Source organism: Sphaerodactylus townsendi, linkage group LG08, assembly GCF_021028975.2.
Source record: "Sphaerodactylus townsendi isolate TG3544 linkage group LG08, MPM_Stown_v2.3, whole genome shotgun sequence".
Classification (NCBI taxonomy): Eukaryota; Metazoa; Chordata; class Lepidosauria; order Squamata; family Sphaerodactylidae; genus Sphaerodactylus; species Sphaerodactylus townsendi.
In genome coordinates this window covers 76,090,894-76,113,367 of record NC_059432.1, presented here as the reverse complement: position 1 = coordinate 76,113,367, position 22,474 = coordinate 76,090,894, and the positions used below count along the sequence as shown (strand labels likewise).

At 43.7% G+C, this 22,474-nt stretch overlaps 1 protein-coding gene across 2 annotated transcripts in view; it reads right to left on the bottom strand.

Moving 5' to 3' along the window:
• The window catches only part of CLSTN2 (calsyntenin 2), a 446,373-nt gene that overhangs the window by 89,378 nt on the left and 334,521 nt on the right, over positions 1 to 22,474 (bottom strand). For both annotated transcript variants that reach the window (XM_048505807.1, XM_048505809.1), the window contains exons 3-4: positions 17,545 to 17,740; positions 6,609 to 6,817 (exon numbers count right to left, since the gene is read on the bottom strand). In XM_048505807.1, the coding sequence (XP_048361764.1) occupies positions 6,609 to 6,817; positions 17,545 to 17,740 (405 nt within the window). The remainder of the gene's footprint in view (positions 1 to 6,608; positions 6,818 to 17,544; positions 17,741 to 22,474) is intronic.

The window sequence follows — 22,474 nt, the reverse complement described above, 5'->3', positions numbered from 1 at the left end:
CCCCTGCCCTCCCCACCAGCTGGGGTCTCAGCTGGCAGCCAGCAGTTCTTTCTGCCCTCCCCTCCGGGCACAGGTGTAGCTAGGTAAAATGGAGCCTGCTGCAAAATCTGAGGAAGAATCTGGGCCCCCAGTTAAAACAACGTTGACAGTGATGCTGTTTTAGGTTGTATTATCCCACACCCTGAAACAGCATCACTTTCAGTGTTTAAACTGGGAACCTCAGATTCTCCATGCCGAAGAGGGTGGATTTAAGAGGAGAATCTAGAGAAAGGTGAGGGGTGCTTGCTGTCAGGGTTGCAATTGTTAAGCTAGCAGCACCAAACTTTCGGGGTGTCTTTAGGATATTCTCCTGATGACACCACCCATGTTTGGTGAAGTTTGGTTCAGGGGGTCCAAAGATATGGACCCTCAAAGCTGTAGCCCCATTGGAATGGCTCCCATTGGAAACAATGGGGGATGGGGCACCCCCTTTGGGAGTCCCTAATTTTGGACCCCCTAAACCAAACCTCATCAAACTTGGGTGGTATCATCAAGAGAGTCTCAACAAATCCCTGAAAATGTGGTACTGCTAGCCTAACAACTGTGCCTCCTGCAGGCCAAAACCCCAAAAAGCATTTAAAAATACCAGAAAAACACCAACAGAGGGTGGAGCTTTGGACATGTAATGTGGGGGGTCGAACCTGAGAAGTCCCCCTTACCTACGTTCTTGCAGGAGAGAGGGATTGAGACTGGGAACCTGTTGGTACACTGGGCATCTGCAGGTGAGGACAGTGCAATAATTGGGCAAGTATGGAGCTAGGATGGATCTGTCATAAACACAGCCACCGTTGTCTGCCTAGCCCATCCATGGAATAGTTAGCTTATAGTAATAAGCAGTAATGTTGATCAGCAATTTAAATTAACACAACTTGTTGAACACATATATCTGTCTTATTTTCATTTGGGAGTGCTGGGGCAAGAAAATGAAAACACACTTAATGAAACAACATGGTCCATTCTGCTGAGCATGAATAAGATGTTCTGAGGATACAAAAAAGTTTTCTTCTGGGGGAAGTCTGCACAATTTTTTCCCCAAGACATCCTCAGAATGCCTTACTTCAGCTTAAGGTGTTTTTTAAAAACAAAACAAAATGCTCAAATATGGACTTTTTTCAGGAGTCGTCCTTAAGACATCTCCTGCTTTGCTGTGTGAACATAAAGGCCGTTTCCGCACGGCCACGCTCGGGGGGTGCGTCGGCGTATATGACGCTGACGTACCCCTCCAGGACCGTTCGCACGAACAGTCCCAGTAGGGGCAGGGAAGACGGTGCAGCCTGCGTGGAGCCTCCGACCTTCTGGCACATCGCCCAGGCCAGGGGACACGCCCCCTGCTCTGCACGACAGCTCTGGAGTCGCAGGGCAGGGGGGCATGTCCCCTGGTCTGGGCGACGCACCGGAAGGTTGGAGGGATGGTAAGGCATTCAGGAAAGGGGGGGAATGGTGCCTTCCAGCTGCTGCCATTCGCACGGCAGCGTCTGGAAGCCACTGTTTCTGAAAAACCTCACTCAGGGAGTGAGGTTTGGAAAAGCGATTTCGCGTCACTTAGGGGTTGTGAAGCCGCCGTGCGAACCCCTCCCCAGGGACCCTTTTTTTTAGCGTCCCTGGGACGCTGTATTCCACCCGTACAGAAACGGCCAAATTGACAAGAGATGTTTTATTTTTCCTGTCATCCACCCTCTTTTCCATTCGAGCACTCACTTTCATTTTCACAGCAGCTTGCACCCACCATTTCTCCCTGCTGCTTCCATTTGCGTGGAGGTCAGGTCTACCTAATGCATATTAATAAGAGGTAGACCAGTCCTCTGAACAGCTGCAGTTCTTTTATCCATGTCATCATAGCTACAAATTCAGCCACCTCTGAACAAAAAAAGGAAAAAAAAACGACACGTGCATGAGATTGACAGGAAAACAAACTTTATTCATAAACATTTTACAAGGAAATGGCAATTGGATGAGCTGCAAGCACAGGACACCTCCAGGGCAAACAAACATGTAGGAAATGGCAGAAACAGGTTGACTCTCAAGCAGCAGAAAATTGGGTGTGGGGGAAGCTGCTGTGAACATGAAAGTAAGTGCTCTAACAGGGGAAGGGAGGTTGAAGGTGAGAAAAATAAAATACATTCTCTGTGCAGACAACAAAGCCAAGAGGGGTTCTTTTTAAATATCCTGTGTTTTAAATATCCTGTCTTTTTAAATATCCTGTCTTTTTAAATATCCTGTGTTTTAATGTATTGTCGAAGGCTTTCACGGCCGGAATCACTTGGGTGCTGTGTGGTTTCCGGGCTGTATGGCCGTGTTCTAGCAGCATTCTCTCCTGACGTTTCGCCTGCATCTGTGGCTGGCATCTTCAGATGATCCTCTGAAGAAGATGCCAGCCACAATCCCCAAGCATCAGAACTAAAGCTACAGCGCCAACGAAACAACATCTATTTAAATATCCTGTCTTTTTTTAAATATCCTGTCTTTTTAAATATCCTGTGTTTAATGTATTGTCGAAGGCTTTCCGGCGGAATCCCTTGGGTGCTGTATGTGGTTTCGGGCTGTATGGCGGCGTGTTCTGCTGGCATTCTCTCACAGCGTTTAGCCTGCATCTGTAGCTGGCATCTTCAGATGATCCTCTATGCGGCGAGTCTGGCATCAGAAAAAATACTGGCACCATACAACCCCAGCACCATCCTGTTTATTGCACTGTGCAGTAGTAAAAAACCAAGACAGTTCTTCTTAAGACATCTTCAGGACATCTTATTCATACTGTACATAATGGACCCATATTCTCTCTCTCCCCGTCTCATGGTATGGATCAGTAAGCACAAACTGGTTTCTTCATCTTTTAGTCATAAACTTCAAGGTAAGGTTACACTGTTGTGATTGGATCTATGAGACTTGGTGCCTGCCGAATGGAAAACTAAGAAAGTCAGAGTTTACTAAAAAATAAAGAAGTTAATAAAAGGTGCAAGGAAGGAATGCACCTCTTCCCATCTGACATTTCTGACACAAATTCAGGGCTCCTAAAGCTGAGTTTTATTGGGCAGGGGGAGTTATCCACAAAAGTCCACTGACAGATTTGTTCCTGGATATCCCATGCCTTTTCTAATTGTTAAATTGGACAGGAAGACTGCAAATAAATGTAAATAAGAAATATATGAAGGATTCTGACCATTTACACCGTTATATTTACACAGTTATATTTAAATGATTAGTGTTATATTTATCTTCACTCAATGTGAAAGAAGTAGTCACAAATTATTTCCTTTAAGGCTTCGAGCAGTATTTCTGAAATGGAAAACTCCAGTTACGCTCTCCTCTTACAAATGTTCAGTAAAAAAATAAATCAGAAATATGAAAGGCATAATGTGTATATGCCGCATAACTCCACTTGTTAGCAAATTCCATGTCCAAGCACTCCCTCGAATAAAGAATTTCAAAGCTAACTAGCACTTATTCACTTACGCTCAGTTTCAATCATCTTCATTGCCCCCCTACATGCACTGTTCAAAACATTTGCCTTCCAGCCATGGCACTGTAATGAGAGAGATTCTCTTTTACCACCATTTGAATTTTACTGATGCTAAGAGGTCATTATTCTATGATTCTGAGCGGTGCATTATGAGAAGGCAGCTCAAATAAAGACAAGTCCTGTCAAATAGGAGGGAGATACTTCCTTTAACCAATGCAGCATGAAATGGCTGCTGAGAAAAACAAAAGCTCTGTGCAGTTGGAATTTCAAGAAAAATCACTCACGTGAGAGATGAGACAAATATGAAATTATTCAGGTGGAAGAAATCTGTTATTGCTTACTCTGTCACAGGGAGCACAAATGGCTCATAGCTTGCTGAGTTTCACATAAACAACAAATTGACATTTTAATTTGAAGGAAATAATGCTTTTTGTCACAGGCAATATCTGGAATTTCTTTAATATTTAAAAGCATTTCCATTTTATCAAATAAACCAAATTCAGTAAAATTGTGTAGAGTTCTGTCAAATCTGTAATCTTACTGTGGTGTTTCCATGAGTTTCTCATTCTGTCTCTACATCAAGGAGTAAAAGTAATTAATTTTGGATCCAAACTAGGTTTTCCATCAGCAAATGGAACTTGTGCCTTCAACTGCAGTCCATTGAACTGCTTGCTACTCCTGGGGTCAAAGAAAAGTCTAAGGAATAGCATGAGGGAGATTTGCATTGGGAAGGGAGAATTGGTAGAAACTGCTATTTTAGTTTGGACAAAAACCGCTGGATTCATAACTTTCTTTTCTTTTAATTGGAGAAAAAACACAGTAGAGAGGCAGAGTGCTACAGTTGCCAACCTCTGGATGGGGCCTAAAAATCTCCAAGAATTCCAATTTCTGTGCAGACTACCCTGGCTGATTCTGCATAGGCAACTAAAATGGGCTACATGAACCCGTGTTGACTGTGTTTGCATTTGCATGGCAGGTGAAGGGGCCAGCTGGGATTGCTGGGATCCTGGCGGCTAGAGGCAGCATGGTTCTCACAGGAAATGCAATGTTTCCATGCAAACTGCACAGCTGAGAACCCCAACTTGAAAATCCTCCACCCAACAATCTACCCCCTTGAGAATCCACCCCCCCCCCGAATTCCTTTAACCTACTGGCACAACATGGCAGCCACCTATTACAGAATCCACTCTAATGGCGGCTGCCTGGAGAATCCACCATAATGGTGGACAGAAGGGAGTGGGCATAGGCATAGGCGTACCAGGCCTAAATGGCACCTGAGGCATGACCTGCTCCCTGCCCCACCCCACCCCGCCCTTCTCCCTGTGTCCCACTTACGTCTGCCAGCAGGTAGGCTAGGGAAGGGTGGAGTTTGGGGGTGGGGCTCGGGGGCTGCTGCTGTGCCCGCCTGGGCTGCTTGCCACCAATCCCCAGCCCCTGGCCTCTTTGCAGTAAGGACAGGAACTGTCCTGCAGGGATGTTGGGGGGTACCGTGGCAGGCAGCTCAGGTGGGCGCCACGGTGGTAGGATGGCTCCTACCCTCCATGGCCTCCCGTGGGGGAGGGAGCCGGCCTGCAGCTGTGGCAATCAGCTCAGCCAGTAAATGGCACCCCAGCACAGGGGGAACCGGCAGGTGCCGTCGAAGTCACTGCGATGTGGGAGAGGTCAGGTGCGGGGACCTGGCCAGCACCCAGCACCCCCATGAGATGAAACACTGTGCACCTGGAGACATGGGATACCCCTGGGCATAGAATGTTTTCTGTTTGCCATAGTTCACACAGGCAAGCAGGAAGCATTTGAAACCTGGGTTAAAGGGGAAAAGTCACTAAGTTAGTGACTTTCATTTAACTTAGGTTCAGGCAAATATAAAGGGGCAGAAGCATTTGGGCGGGGGGAGTCCTGTGGGAACTTCTCCCCCAAAATGCTTTTTTAAAAGGGCCTGAACCTGTTATATTTGGCACGTGCAGAATCACCCAAAGATCAGTTTCCTAAAGCAAGTGACTGCTTTGGAAGGTGGACTCTATGGCATTATACCCTGCTGAAGTTTGTCCCTTCCCAAAATCCTGCCCTCCTCAAGCTCTACCAGGAATTAACACAGGGGCTTCAGTTTAATGCCACAAAACAAAATATAACAGAAGAAGAGGAGTTGGTTTTTATACCCTGCTTTTTTCTACCTTAAGGAGCTTCAAAGAAGTTTACAATTACAATCTCTTCCTCTCTGCATGACAGACACCTTGTGAGGTAGGTGGAACTGAGAGAGTTCTGAGAGAATTGTGATTTCTCCAAGGTCACATGTAATCAAACCCAGCTTCCAGGGAATCAAACCCAGCTCCCAAAATTAGAGCCCTCCTTGCTTAACCACTATACCACGCCAGCACTCAGTAAAGTTCCTGAACTGGCCATAGGAAAGGCACAAGGGAAACTTTAGGGGTGTTCACCTTTTTAAAAGGAATTCATGAACACTCAAAAGCCCCACAGTGAAACACTGAGCCTCTGAATGTTTTCGTTATTTTTAAGGCATACTTTAAAATGGTCTCATATAAACAGTTACATGGGCAGGAGAGGTGGATTTCAAATAATCATTAATGATATCAAGGAACTACCTGGTAACAACTGCATATACTATTTAACACCTTCATACATAGACACAACTATCTCAAAAGGCCCTAAGGTCCTACTTATGTGCAGTATCACAATAGTTCAGGTTAGAGGTTTCTGAATGTGCGCAAGTTCTTTCTCTGAAGGTGATACTGCCAGAGGTCTCCTAATATACTTTACAATGAAGAACTATTTTTGAACTGAATACTAAGCCTCTTCAAAGGTTTTTCAGCATAACCCATGCTATCCTGGAATGCTTTGTTGATGTCCATTGGGGTTAAAAGAACTTTAGGTTGCATACAACTGGCAAGTAAGGCAGCAAAAGCCTGCAGCAGTTACACAGGGTCAGCAGAAGGCATATTCTTTTTCAGGATAAAAGAAACCCATTTTAGACTACAGATACTTGATTGATCCACTGGAATAAAAGTATCTTGCACTTTCTAGATGCAATTGGATTTGTACTAATTTACAACAGGTGAACAAGTAGTTTTATAACACTGCAACAGCAAGCACTCACCATTCCTGTCGATGGCAAATGGAACATTTGTGGTAACAATTTCATAATTACAAATCTGGCTATACTGGGGAGAGCAGTCCTCATCCATGGCTTCGACCTGTAATATGCTGTCATAGATTTTTCCTTCTGTCACAGTGGTCTTGTAGGATGCTTCTTTAAATGTGGGCGCAAATTCATTGACATCCTTTATCTGGATATGAACCACAGCCCTGAAACATGAAGAAAGATGAGTTTGATTTTCACCATTCAATGCAAATAGACATTTAGCATCAAGAATCCACTGTCAAGTATTATGGTTTATACTTGTATGCACCTTGATGCTCTTTTCTCTGCAGTCTTGCACAAAATCACAGTCTCAGAGGTTGAACCTTTGGTGCTGCAGCTGCCTTTCATCACTGGCAAATTTAATTGATTTATGTAGGCAGTTGAGGGTTTTCCGGACTGTGTGGCCATGGCACAGATGATCTCCAAAAACAAGGATATCAAGGAACTATCTGGTAACAACTGCATATACTATTTAACACCTTCATACATACACATACACTCAGACACAGCTATCTAGTAGGATCAAGGTGTGTTGGTACTGCTGATTCTATCAGATCTGACAGCAGCATTTGACACATGATCTTCTGGCTCACCATCTTGCCAGTGCTGGAATATGTGGGATAGCTGTACAAAGGCTGTGCTCATTCTTCCAGAGCCAGGGACAGAGGATGGCACTAAGGGAAGGGACATCACTGTAATACCTGCTTTTATGTGGTATTCAGCAAGGGATGATCCTCTCCCTGACACTATGCACCTCATTGCCCAGCTGATCTGGAGTTTTGGGTTAGGTTGTCATGGAGTCCCGCTAACACAATTCTAAATCGTCAGGAGTTTGGGAGTGTTACTTGATGGCTGATTCCCCATGGTCAATTAATCGCATGATACTCATGCGAAATATCAAGGATTCAGGAAGAACTCCCCACTTTGGTGCTGTGTGGTTTCCGGGCTGTATGGCCGTGTTCTAGCAGCATTCTCTCCTGACGTTTCGCCTGCATCTGTGGCTGGCATCTTCAAAGGATCCTCTGAAGATGCCAGCCACAGATGCAGGCGAAACGTCAGGAGAGAATGCTGCTAGAACACGGCCATACAGCCCGGAAACCACACAGCACCCAAGTGATTCCGGCCATGAAAGCCTTCGACAATACACTGAACTCCCCACTGCCTGATCGATGAACAAGGATTCATCTCGGTTCTAGCACTCATTCTCCCCCCTATCCCGCGTTTTTGACAAACCTGCTTGGAAGTACTACTTTTTCAAAAAACACATCTTTGATCCAGTTTGGACGGGAGGATCGGGGGTCTAATCCTGGTTCAAATTTCCCATCATGGAGCGTGATGCAAATGCCTTACAACCAATCAATGTGAATGGTGCTGTTCTCGTAAGAGCATGAGAGAACAATAGCCAACCAGAAACTTGGGCAGGGGAGACGTGCTGACGTCATACGGTGAGCACATTTTTGCGGGAGAAAAAAGGTCCCGCCCCAACACGGAACAACAGCCAATCAGGAGAGACCTGCCAAGCCCATCGCATGGTAGTAGCAATTGTTACATTTCTTGAATCTGAGATAGGCCTAGAAACTGGAAAGGTTGAAACCTTGATGAAAAGATGAAGTTTGCTTTCAAACTAGGTTTGATCTAAATTGAATTTCCCGGTGGGGATTTAGCTGATGTCTCCTTATCTATGGAGGCTCAAGTTGCAAATGTGGCCAACTGACATTTTACCATTGGGCCAGGTTATTGGCACCCTAGCTGACTCTTTTCAACAAAAAGAACTAAGTAGAACTGTAACTTCCTCCACCACATACTGGACTGTCTTTGTTTTAGAATGCTCTGCTTGGGTCCTACAAGCACATGGATAAGTTTCAATTTCACTTAGGCTGTTTCCGCACGGGTGGAATACAGCATCCCAGGGATGCTAAAAACAGCGTCCCAGGGGAGGGGGTTAGGGTTGGCACGGCCGCCACTGCCGCATCGCAGCAGCACCAGCCTCACAACCCCCGAGCAGCGCGAAGCCACTGCTTTCAAACCTCGCTCCCTGAGCATGCGAACCGCAGTGGCTGGAAGGCGCCATTACCTCCCTTTCCCGAATGCCTTACCGTCCCCTCCTGGCTTCTGGCGCATCGCACAGGCCAGGGGTCACATCCCCCCTGCCCTGCAACTCTAGAGCTGTCACACAGGGCGGGGGGGGGTGTCCCCTGGCCTGTGCGACACACCAGAAGCCAGGAGGGGATGGTAAGGCATTCGGCGATGGCACAGCCTCTGCGCAGGCTGCGCTGTCTTCCCCACCCGTACTGGGACCATTCGTCATATATGCCGACGCACCCCGAGCGTGGCCATGCGGAAACGGAAACTTGTTCTTTTTGCTGAAAAGCATAGCCATGGTGATCCATGCAACAATCACCTCCAGGCTAGACTACTGTAACTTGCTCTATGCTGGGCAACCCTTGAAACTGATCTAAAAACTCCAACTTGTCCAAAATGCAGCACAAGGGAACCTTGTGGCATGAGGATATTTGTCCTCTGCTCCGCCAGAAGCACTGGCTTCCAGTGAAATGCCAAGTCAGGTCCAAGGTTTTGCTATTGACCTTTAGACTCCTGAGCAGTCTGAGATCCTTGTATCTGTGGGACAATCTCTCCAAGTACACCCCCAAGAGAGCAGATCACTCTATGGAGAGCCACCTATTAGTGATCACTGACTCAAAAGAGATTCATCGGTTCTTGACCAAGGCCAGAGCTTTTTTGGCTTGGGCCCTGGCCTGGTGGAATAATCTGTCAAATGAGATCTGGGCCCTGAGGGACTTGTCACAGTTCCACAGGGCCTGTAAGACAGAGCTATTCTGCTAGGCCTATGGGTGAGGGCAGCAACTGCATTCCATCAGAACTGGCTTCCTTCTGCTTTCTTCTCTCCCACACCCTTATTTAGAAGTGGATAGGGCACTATGGGGATACTCTGTTGGGAATTTTAAGTGTGTTTTATGAGTTTGTACTTGAAAATGTATTTGAATAGGTTGAAAGCCACCCTGGGTCCATCAATGAAAGGGTGGCCTATGAATGAATGAATGAATGAATGAATGAATGAATGAATGAATGAATGATTTTGTTCTAATAGTAACAATGTTGTGGTATCCTGATGATAAAGACTGGTACCTAATGCTACTTTAAGCTCCTCAGCCCTTAGTAACAGAAGATTTCCTGATGCAAGCCATCCCTGTTGCTAATGTCAAGAAAGTACAAGTAAAAAGTTGGGTAGGACTGCTCTGCCCATTTTTCCCAGCCTGCCAGGTAAGACCTGTCCTATAAACCATGCTCTCCATGGCCCCCACCTTCAGAGATGAGGAAGATAGCAATCAAAGAGAGGGCTTTTTCAGTAGTGACATCTGATATTTGGCATGCCCTTCCCCTTGAATCTCATCTGGTAGTTACACTAAGCACCAGGCTAAAATATTTCTGTTATCCAGGTTTATAATTAAGAGGTTAATCTTTTAACATACTTTTTATAGTGTGTCTTTATCTTGAAAATTTGAATTCATTTTCAGTTGCTCAACAATTTAAGTTATTATAGCTGGGGGGTTTTAATGCTCAGTTTCAATTAACAACTTTCGACATTTTATGTAAGCCACCTTAATCAGGTTCCCTGAATAAGTGGAATAAGCATTGTTTGAACAGATAAATAAAGCACAAGTTGCTGTGGTTTTGATGGAGGTGGAGGCTGGCAGTCATGCCAGGCCTAGTATGAATCAGGAAGAAAGATTAGATTCAGTTTACAACAGGCGTATAAATTCCAGACTTCTAGGACAATGTTACTGCATGAAAATTACTCTCAATAATATCAATCAATGACAGTTTAGGTGTTTGACAATAAGCCAAAAGAAATTAATAAATCATGTATGTCATATAGCAAATTTTCATTTTTTTTATCAAATGTAAATTCATCTGTCAAACAACAAGAATATATTTAGCACATTATAGATAAATTCATTTAACCAGATAACAATCTGTCATATTCACTGACTTTACTTGTCTATCACCAAACCTCTCATCTAGGATTGTTGAATACATTTCCTTCATTCAAAAGTATGTGCTTTCATTTGCGGTAAACTGCAGAAATCATATAATTATCTCAAAGTCATAATGAAATTTTCTGCACAGTTTTGGAGCTTGACTAATCCACTAGAGTTGTCAGTTCCAGGTTGGAAAATACTCAAAGATTTTAGAGGGTGAAGTCTGAAGAGAGTGGGGCTTGGGGAGGGACAGGACCTCAGTGCTCTAGTCCACCTTCCAAAGTGCCCATTTTATCCAGGTAAACTGATCTTTATTTTCTGTAGATAATTTGTAATCCCAGGAGATCTTCTGCCACCATCTGGTGGTAAGCAACTCTGGCTGATTATAAAGTTTTTATTGAATGAATTTCATTTTGAAATCAATTTTGGTAGATAATCTTTTTGCATATTGAAAAATATCACTAAAACCTCCACACTTCTGAAAATCATTGGCTTTGATAGCTGGGCAGCCCCATCCAAGGGGCTGGGTGCCCGAGTGCAGCCCTATGGCCATGCCATCACTCTTATGGAGGCTTCCTGGTGGCATGGGGAGGCTTGCAATACAAAAATGCATCCCCGCCACTGGAAAGCTCCCACTGGGATTAATGAATTTATGGCACATTTTTGGTGGTTTAAATCCCAAGCTCAGGCTGCTAATCCACCCCCACTAAATCAGTGGGATTGTGGGAGGGCAGGGACACTGGAACCATGTCTGGCATTGTACCCCACTGCCAGGGAGGGCCAAAGCTGCCACATGCCAATAGATTTACCCTTCCACCAGGGCAGCTGTCCTGGGGAGGGCAAATCCTCCACAACCATATGCTGCTCCCAGCAGCAAATTCACCCATTCCCTTTGGATGGGGATGTTAATGTACTGACAAGAATTAGATCGCAGTTGTGTTAATAGAAAATACAGCTTTCTGAGTTGATCTCAAAGAATACTAATAATCCAGAATATAATTAATAAATACAATAGCAAAAAGAAGTTGAACTAATATTTGTATGGACATATCAAGACTATGGTCTTTTCTGCATGCACAGCTTATCACAGATTTTCCTAGTGATCAAACCTTGAGTCAGAGGCTGTTTCTGCACAGCCAGCTGAGCGGGGGCGGGGGAAAGGCATAATTTATGCTGATGCACTCCCTGGGACCGTTCACATGGACAGTCCCGCTAGGTGCGCAGCTGACGGTGCAGCCTTCGCACAGGCTGCGCCGTTCCCAAATGCATCTTACCTCCTGTTGCCTTCCATCGCATTGTGGAATACAGGGTACACGCCCCCCTGGCCAGAGCAACAGCTGTGATGTTGGAGGCCAGGATGCTGGCCTCTACAACATGACAGAAGGCAACAGGAGGTAAGAGGTGTTTGGGAGGGCCATGGTAAAAACGGCAGCTGCCATTCGGTGCTCTTCGCTTCGGAGGGGGGGGCGAGCACGGCACTGCTGTGATGCAGCACAGTGCCTGCTGTGTGAACAGTGCCCCAGGGATGTGTGTTTTTACCATCCCTAGGGCGCTGTTATTGGGTTGTGTGGAAACAACCATAGAAACTTTTCTGTGAAATCTGTGAAATTTTCTGTGAGAACTACCCACACAAAATAGAGGCCAAAAAATCTATTGGAGCAGGCTCCATTACCTGAAGGAACAAAAATAGCCTCCCCACAAAAAAACTACATTTTTTGTCAAATTAGAGCTGCAATAATGCACAATTATTACTTAGGCAATCCCTTTTCAATTTCACTCACTCCTAACTATGACCGCAGTGTATCTTTGCCTTAATTTGACACTCCAAATTCGTATGTAATTGTCAAAGGTGAACTAATTGCACCTGCTTCTTTGTATATGTGCTTACTTGTTAACATTGCTATGTGAAATTGACAAAGATGACCTAATCACCCCTGCTTCATATTTCTGCCTCAACATTACATTGCTATTTGATGTAACAAAGAGAAAAAAATTCCTTTAAAAAAACCGGAGGACCAGGGGAGGTTGAATAACTGTACTGAAGTACGGGTAAAGGCCAGGTGTTTAGTGGGCTGGAGTAGTAAAAACCATTTCAACATGATTGCATACTTAAAGAAACTTGGCTTCGAAACAGGGAAAAACATTACAGTAAAAGTCCTCAGAAAAACAACTGAGGAAAAAGGAAATGTAGCATTTGGTGGCAAGATTTGTGGTCAACAAGTTGTGTGGAAAACAACATTTTCTGTTATTTGAAGGCAGTTCCACTTGTGGAATGGAGTCTCTCTGCCTCCTCCTGAAGTCCAGTGATTTTCCAAAATGCTGTCTGAGAACAGGAGACCCTCAAGCAGGAGCAAACTAGGGGGCTGCCGAAAGAAGGGGAAATCTGAAGAAATTACACCTCTTTTCATTAGCAGAAAATGTAACCTGGATCCATCCCACCAAAAAGTTTTTTAAAATCCTTCAATTGCAACTGTATTTATTTCATACTCTTCAAGATTTTAACACTGTTTAACTCTTCTGTTACCTTAACACAGTTTATAAATAAATTATACAAATGGAGTACCAAGCTTATAACCAACAAAAAGGCAATACATATATCTTACATGTTTATACAGCAATGAGGTACATACAATGCAATCCTGTGTAGAATTACTGTAGTGTAAACTCATTAAAATAAATAAAGAACATGCATAGGATTGCACTGTTATGCAGAATTGCTTTTTCTTGTGTTGTTGTTGGCAATTAACATATTTGAAATAAAGGATTTTGAATGAACAACAGTCAGTTGATTTCAAAGGCCCCTTCCGCACACGCAAAATAATGCATTTTCAAAACACTTTGCGTGTAGAGGTGTGGCCCTTCCTGCTCCGTGACTAGATACACAGAATAACACACATGACAGTATGTATATAGAGTGGGTAAGCAAATGGCCATAGCCAAAGAATTTATTAACCGAAAATACAGGAAGGCAAATTGGCGCAGCATGGGAGGTGATCCAAGCATCTGGGCAGCCCGAGTGCTGTTCCCAGAGGATGGCTAGTTCCTTCAGCCCGCCTGCTGGAGGAATCTAGCCAAGCCGAAGATTGGAGTGGGACATTCCAGACCGGCGAAGTGCCCATGACTGGGGCCCCATCTCCATCCTTCACTAGGGGCGCAAGCTCCTTAGCCCCCCGCGGGGCGTTCCAACCGTGGACTTGTTCCACCCCTACCTCTTAATGAGGTGTAATAAACAGGGGAGCTCTCCCAGCTCCCCTGCCAGCGGATCACTTCCCATGCGCAACCCGCAAATGGCTATGACAACAACACAACATTTAAACATTTCAAAAATAGGGATCGGGTGGGTGGGAAATCCCTCGAAGATCGGCTGCGGAGTGGGGCCGGCGACCACGAGGCAGGGCCTTTTATAGGCCCAGCCTCTCGCCCCCTCCGCAGACGTGCTCTCGCGTATCGCGAGAGCACGCCACCTATCAGCTGGGGCCCCCTGCGCTTGCGCAGGGCGAGCCCGAGCTGCCCGGCCCTCTGCGCATGCGCGGGACGGCCGCGCATGCGCGAACGGGCCTGGAGCCTTCGCCGGGCCCCTCGCCCTCCCGCAATGGCGGCCGCGTTTCAGTCGCGGCCGCTCTTTCACAACTGTTTGCAAGTGGATTTTGCCATTCCACACAGCTTCAAAGAGCACTGAAAGCAGTTTGAAAGTGCATTATTCTGCATGTGCGGAATGAACAAAAGCTAGAAAGAAAACTGCTGGATGTGTCTGATCATCTACCAATTTTAATCAGTATTAGTCCATGGATATTTAAAGATCAAAGGCTCTGGAACTCAAACTCTATAATACTCTCATCATAAATAAGCTATTTATATTCCATATCAAGTCTCTTTTATTACGTTTAACAAATCAGGAGTCTTTAGGAACCTGATATACAGTAGTTGTGTTATTTTTACTTATCACTTATTCCCCAAAAAGAAAGCTCTTCACATCTTATCTATATAAAATGCAAGTTGTATTGGTGACGACTCACTTTTTAAAGAGCTGCAGAAGTGGACTGAGTAGGCCACACTGCTGCAGCCGTCAAAGTTTTCTAGAGCCATAATATTTTTTCACACAATCTGTTTTATTGCTAGTACATAATTAAGCATAGGGGGAATCAGGAGCCAACTCCAAAGTGACTGAAGAGATTGTCTGGCCTACCATGGAAAGATGCAACAAATTCGGATACGCGTCAATTACAAGTCTCAGTGATTCCCCTTCTCCCATCACAAGCTGTCAGCTTGGGCTATAGACAAAAGGAGGAAATAATTTCCATTCTCCAAAGCCCAAGCTCTCATTTTGGGGCAAATGGAGTGAAAATCAGATCCCTTCTCTCTTTTGCAGCTAGTTAGCTTGGTTTAAAGAGAAAAGAAGAGAAATGTAATGTAGACTGAAGAAACACTGCTTCTATTCACCACCATCTCGTGGGCAAGGGAAGAGAAATGATCCCTTTCTCAGTTGATCTCCAAATAAACAGTGTGTCAGCTTCTGACAAAAAGGGAATTATTTAAAATATATTGAGAAAATGGTTTGCATATTGGAATAAAATTAATCATTTTTAACATTTTAATAAGATTTTTAATAAGCAAAGTAGCACATGGTGAAACTTAATCATGTCCTGATGTTGTGCTGAGTGCTTCTTTGCTTTTAGCAAAGATGAAGAAATGTGTAGTGCAATTATGATATCAGGGTACCTTTATATATGTGCATTACAGAGAGACAAGAACAGCACTACTCCTCCAGTAATTATCCTTGTAAAAACTTCCACTTTCAGATCCAAATATCCTGCACAGATAGACCAGAATGTAAACTAAAGGAAGTGATACATAAAAATAACAGAAAAGTATCACTAATATGAGAAATGTTCATCTAGAGAACTTTACTTACCACTGTAAACCAATAACTTTCAATAATGGACTGAATCACAGATTTTGACTGTATGTTAAGGATTTTTGCCTAACATGGGCTTTTTCTACACAGCAAAAATAAAACATCTTGCAGACATTATAAAAATGTTTTCACTTTTTTTGTTCGCACGGCATGGAAAAATAAATCATTGCCGGAGAAAATCGTTCTTTTCCCCACCATTTTCTCCTGCTGCTGAGATCCTCTGTGCTGCCTGCCATTTGCTGAAAGTTTCCCATAACCGTTTCCTCTGCTTGAATCGCAGCTGCCCACCATTTCTGTGTTTAATAATAAATAAACTTGTGGTATGTCATTATTTTGTTTTCAATGTGTCTTTGAAGCAACTTGAACACCTCATTGGAAAAAAGAAAAAGGAAAAAATGAGATGTTAATGGAATTGCCAGACAAAACTAAGTTTATTCATGTGCTTTAAATGCTGAAATGGCGGTAACTGCGATGCAAGTAGTGGAAACATCCCCTGGACCTTCAGCAAATAATGGGTGGCATGGAGGATCTCTGAAGCAGCAGAAATGGCTGGCACAAGTGGCAGAGAAAACAAAAGTGAGAACTTTGAAACTGTGGCCCTTTCCGCACGGGTGATATACAGCGGCCCAGGGACGGCAAAAACACCGTCCCTGGGCACCTGTTCGCATCATGAAGCCGCTGCTTTTTACCTCACAAATCAAGCAAGGTTTTTGCAAAGGACCATCTTCCCAGCGGCGCGGTGCGAACTGCACAGCTGGGAAGACGCTGCTTACCCCATCACCTCCACTCACCGTCATGTCCAGCGTCGCCCTGGAGGGCTGCAGGGACCCACCCACACTGCCCTCCGACTAGAGGGCAGCATGGGCGGGTCCCTGCAGCCCTCCAGGGCAATGCTGGACATGACAGTGAGTGGAGAGGCCTGACCGAGAGGCAGCTCCATGTGGAGCCGCCTCTCCGGCTGGGGGGGGGCACTCGCACGCTAGCATACGAACGGTCCCAGAGCCTCCATCGGCATGAATTATGCCAGTGGAGGCTCGTTTACGCTGCCATGCGGAAAGGACCTGTGTGAGAGAAATAAGGCATTTCTGGAGCTCCACACAGCAAGCAAGAAACATCTTAAAGCTGTTTGTGGGAAAAAAGATTGCTAGTTTAGTGTTTTCAGAATACAATGGGTTGAGCAGAAATAAAACGTCTTGAAGATGTCTTGGGGAAAAAGCTTGCAGAATTTGTTCCCAAAAGGCTTCTTTTTATGACCTCAAGACATTTTATTTGTGCTGTGTGAAAAAGGTATTGAGCTGTATACCAGAAGTAAAAGTTATTTATTTTTGCATATTGAATGAGCCAAGCTGTGGCAGTTAAACGTTATTAGTTTAAACAGAGAGTAAAATACTCTAGATGGAAATTTCTCATAGTAGTGATACTTTTGTGTTATTTTTATGCACAGATGGACCAAGCAACAATTTCCATGCATGTATAATCTGAATGTTTGAATGTAAATCTTACAATCTTTGAAGTTAAAGATTTCCATGAGGATCTATCTCATCTGAAGCTATTATGTATCACAATAAGAACTTGCCCCAAAATACTATGCTGCAGAAATGCGGAAAAATTTTAAAAAATGCATGAACAAGCAGAGAAAATTCAATATTTGTTAATATACATGATTAATTAACACTATGTTTAAAATATTGAATAACATAGTTAGAGATATATGTATAGAGAATGGTGAATAAATAAAGGAGAGTTTCATTCAAAGTCCTATTAAACTCTTTAAAGCTTCAGATGACCATACTACTTCAAAAAATCATTTTCTGGTGATAAAAGCCAGCAAAGGAAAATAACAGATGGATTAATCATCTCCATAGAGAAAGCATTTTGTTTTCTGATGATTCCCACTAGCAAAGGCAAGTGAAATATTAAAGGAAACAGTTCAACCTGAATTGTAAATACACTCTCCATGCTTGTTGTCACTCACTTGTGAGATTTCTTCCAGTTTGTTCCACTAGGACCTGCACCACAGTCATATGCCTGGATGATAAATGTGTACTCCTTCTGAAGTTCACAGTCAATTGGACTTCGTGCTTGAAGACGACCTTCTCCAGATGTCTTATTTAGCACTATGGCTTCAAAGGGCGTTTTCTGTCCATGGATTTTAAAAGCACAGATTTCACCTGTAAGGAATAAATAGTACACAAATTACATGATAGTTAGATTGACTGTTTTAAAAAATTGCTGCTCAAATTATACTGATAAGGATGGCATTCATAGGTCTGAAAAAGACAGGCTATGTGAGCAATTTTCTGAAGGAACTATAAACAACAGCTGGTTCCTAATTTCCAGGAGTTTGTTAGTAATGAGGCAGAGGAACAGAAAAGGGAAAAATGGGGGGGGGATCTCCCCAAGGAGGAACAAAAGGAAAGGATTTAGCTCTAGCTCTGCAACCTTTCTATGAGCTGCAAAGTTGATTCATATTTTTACTTAGTCTTGAAACTCAATCAAGGTCATTGAGCATTTGGTCTTGTATAGTGTTGGATGGAAAATGGTTAAAACAACCTTAACACAATTAGTAAAGTACTTGAAACACAAGTTGATACCAGTAATGGCAGAATTGACATGGAAAGCATTGCAGGTTATGACAGTACAGTTGCCTAGAAAATGTAGAAATTTGCTTTCATTCCATTTCTTTGGCAAAGGGTGATTTTGCCCATTTTTATATGGTCCCCAGGGAATCAATAAAAGGGATGGCTCTGACAGCACCTAAATGGGCTTGGAACCTATTTTTTTTCCAATTTACAAAATAAAATAACTATTTTTGTATCCTAATAATGTACTGAACTCCCAAATGATCTTGGATACATCACAATGAGGGTAATAGATAAAACTGAAATATGAGGAATTCACTGCTTCTCATAAAGTTTACAACAAAGCCACAAAAATGTATATATTCCATATCTTCTCAGCTACTGGTGCAGGAATCTCATAACTGTGAAATAGTAACCTGAATAGCAGGAAAATAATGTATGTCCAAAAGAAAAATGCTCTTTGTTATTCTCAGAAATTAATATTCTGGCCTATTTAGAATAAAGGCAGCATATTCAGGTAAAGTTCTGTTTTATTTCATTAAGGTTTAGACATTCTAATGTCAGAAACTCACATTCATGAAACATTTTTGTAGCTTCTAGACTTTGTTTAGGATAGCTGATTGCCTTACAGTGTCAACCACAAATACGGCTAGCACCATTATGACAGGATTTAAAACATTACTAACAATATTTTGCTGATATGAAAAATGCAGGACTATTTTAAAGTCTAATTAAAATATTTATGGTGCATAGAAAGGTGTACAATAGCACATGCAATGCATTTGGCTTATGAATTCAGTGAAAAAGTCAGCATATTTAAAGCCTAATAAATTCCTTGAAACCTACTAGGCAGAACTGAAATCACAGACAGAGACTCTGGTATATTCAGCAGCAAAGACATAAAGATTTTATCCTTGTCTACCTTATTAATATCTGAAGAAAAATAGCTGGGTACTATTAATATTCTTAACACTATTGGAACATAAAAATATAACTGGGGGATGGGAAAAGTTTTCCAGGTCAAAAAAAAGAAAAACAAAAAGGTGCCTTCTTTTGTATGTATTATTCTTATTTTTGCTAGAATTTTTTTTATGGATTTCTTTTATCCTTTATTCTTAGTGATTTCATTCCATTTAGCAAAACAAAAAAACAAGATATTACACACACACAAAATACACACACTTGAAAAAGAATAAGTACCAGAAGACAATATCCTTTGAGGTTGTGGTACTTCAGCCAATCCTGTAATCTTTCCTATTTTTATGTGTATTGATGAATAATCACTACACTAATTAGACATTTTTATTTATTTATTTTTATTTATTTCTTAAATTTATATACCGCCCGATCCCCAAAGGGCTCCGGGCGGTGGACAACGATATCCAAACATCAATAGGAGCAATCACAAAAATATAAATACACAGGCTCCATCATAGAATAACTTAAAATTCATAAAAACAGCGAACCCACAATACATAGTAACATGCTACCAGAATAAAAATAAGAGCACAACAAGAGGTGTCCGACCCCAATTTAAAACCTACCCCCATGGGGGGGGCGGTGAGGCCCTCAATATGAGGGGACCCTGATGGAACCGCCCCAGGCGCAGAGCAATGAAGGGGGGGCACCAATCAGCAGCTAGACACTCCAAAGGCCCGGTGAAACAACACAGTCTTACAGGCCCTGCGGAACTCACCCAAGTCCCGCAGGGCCCGGACAGATGGAGGAAGGGTGTTCCACCAGGCTGGGGCCAGTGCCGTAAAGGTCCTGGCCCGCGTGGAGGCCAGCCGCATCATAAGTGCTGCGGCAGCTGCATTGGCTTCCAGTAGAGTTCCGGATCATCTTCAAGGTGTTGGTGTTGACCTTTAAGGCCATTCACGGCCTGGGGCCATCGTATCTTCGAGACCGCATCACCCCATATGTCCCTAGGCGGCCTCTCCGATCGGCGGAGGCCAACTTACTGGTGGTCCCTGGCCCCTCGGTGATGCGGCTGGCCTCCACACGGGCCAGGTCTTTTACAGCCCTGGCCCCGGCCTGGTGGAACGCTCTTCCTCCAGCTGTCCGGGCCCTGCGGGACCTTGGGGAGTTCCGCGGGGCCTGTAAGACGGAGCTGTTCCGCCGGGCCTTCGGAGGATCCAGCCGCTAATAGTGCCCCGTCTGTGGCCCTCAACATCCGGGCCACAATTCCATCAATTCCATCAGTGAGACTCGCCATGCCTCCCTTCATCGTGGGGAGGGAGGGATTTTATATTGTACGCTGGACGCCACCTACATCTTGGATTTTTATTTAAATTGATAGTTAAATTTGGACTTATTGGTAAACGTTCTGGGATTTTTATCGCTGCTTTTAAATGTTATTAATTATACTGTTTTCAAATGTTGTACACCGCCCAGAGCCCTCCGGGGATGGGGCGGTATAAAAATCCAATAAAATAAATAAATAAATAAATAAATAAATAAATAAATAAAGGGGCCGGGGACCACCAGTAGGTTGGCCTCTGCAGAACGCAGAGGCCGAGTTGGAACATATGGGGTGATGCGGTCCCGAAGGTACGAGGGTCCCAGGCCGCGCAGAGCCTTAAAGGTCAAAACCCACACCTTGAAGATGATTTGGAATTCAACTGGGAGCCAATGCAAAAGCAACATGCAGAAACAGTTTCTCCAAACTCTAAGAGCCTTTTCGGTGAGCATTGAATCCCTGAAATGAAATCATATTCACATTTCAATAGACTTTAATTGAATTTTCAAATATGTATTCTGAGGCTGTTTCTCCCTGGGGAGGGGTTCACACAGCCGCCGCCGCTGCAACCCCTGAGTGGCGCAAAGCCGCTGTTTCCGAACCTTGCTCCCTGAGTGAGGTATTTCGGAAACAGCGGCTTGCAACTGCTGCCGTGCGAATGGCAGCAGCTGGAAGGCACCATTTCCCTCCCCTTTCCCAAATGCCTACCTTGTCTCCTGGCTTCTGGCTTGTCGCAGAGGCCAGGAAACACGCCCTCCTGGCCTGCGACTCCAGAGTCATCGCTCCAGGCTGCAGGGGTGTGTCCCCTGGCTTCTGCGACGAGCTGGAAGCCAGGAGACAAGGTAGACGTTCGGCGACCCCTGCCTCCCTCCCAGGACCGTCCATGCGAATGGTCCAGGAGGGGCGTGCATCGGCATTGTTTATGCCAACGCACCCTCGCACCGTTGCAGTGCAGAAAGGGCCTTGGTTTGCTGTCCTCTGTTATATTTTTGCAGGATTTGTTTCTGATACAAAGATCTTAGTTGGATGCCAGTTTAAATGAAGACTGTGCATTAAAGGTATTTGAAGCACCCACTCACCAGATTTCTATGGGCGGCTTTGAATAGATCTCTCTGAATGCTGTTGAGAGGGTCTTTGGAGAAGTAAGGAGAAGTACATGGATATACTTGTGTGGTGACATGCTTTCTACCGCAGGCTTAGTGTCAAAGTTTGCAGCTTCAAAGGATAATTCTTGAGTAACTGCTCTGTGCAGACTCAGATGCTTTAGGGGGCTATTTTCTAGTTAATAAGTAGAAAGCTAAGAGACATGTGGGAATGGTTCCCTTCTTCAGTGCAGAGCTATTCCTTGCCACAGAAATGCAGATGACCCTTACTGGACAAGGACAAATGGGAAGCCTAAATCACATCCAAGTTATACAATCTCAGAAGATCAAGGTGGGCTTTTCAGCTGACAGGAAGAGAAGGGGAGGGAGGCTGGAGAGTGGGGAAACACAGAGAATAAAACTTTACAGCTTGATGAATAAAGAACTATTTCATATACATTTAGGAGGAAGGAGTCAACAAATGGAATCAACAAATGTGACCCAATGTGGATGTATTAGCATTATTGCATATATTGTAAAGTCATTGAAATATTTGTCAAGCATGCTAGGCTCCAATAGGTAGATTGACAGAAAAAGTTTAATTATCAAAGAGCCAAATTAGAAGAGACATATTTCATTTGAAATGGAGTTATTTTCTGATCTTATTTTCTTATTTTAGTGATCTTATTTTCTGATCTTATTTTCTTATTTTAGTGAGTGGCTAACCCTTGCAGACACTATACTTGTATTCATATATACAAGGCTGTACTGAATTACATTCATTTATTGTAATGACATAACTTGGCCCCTACATAAAATCCATCTAATAAAATATAATTCTGCTATTAGACTATTGAAGTTGCTGATGACACATCAACTTCTTCCAGTTATTGATCTGTAAAAATCACAGTTTAGGTACTGCTAAATCCTTTGGGGAGAACTGCAACACTGCAATTTGCAAACCTTTAGGTATTCTCTGCTGTTAAAAGTCAAATGTCAATT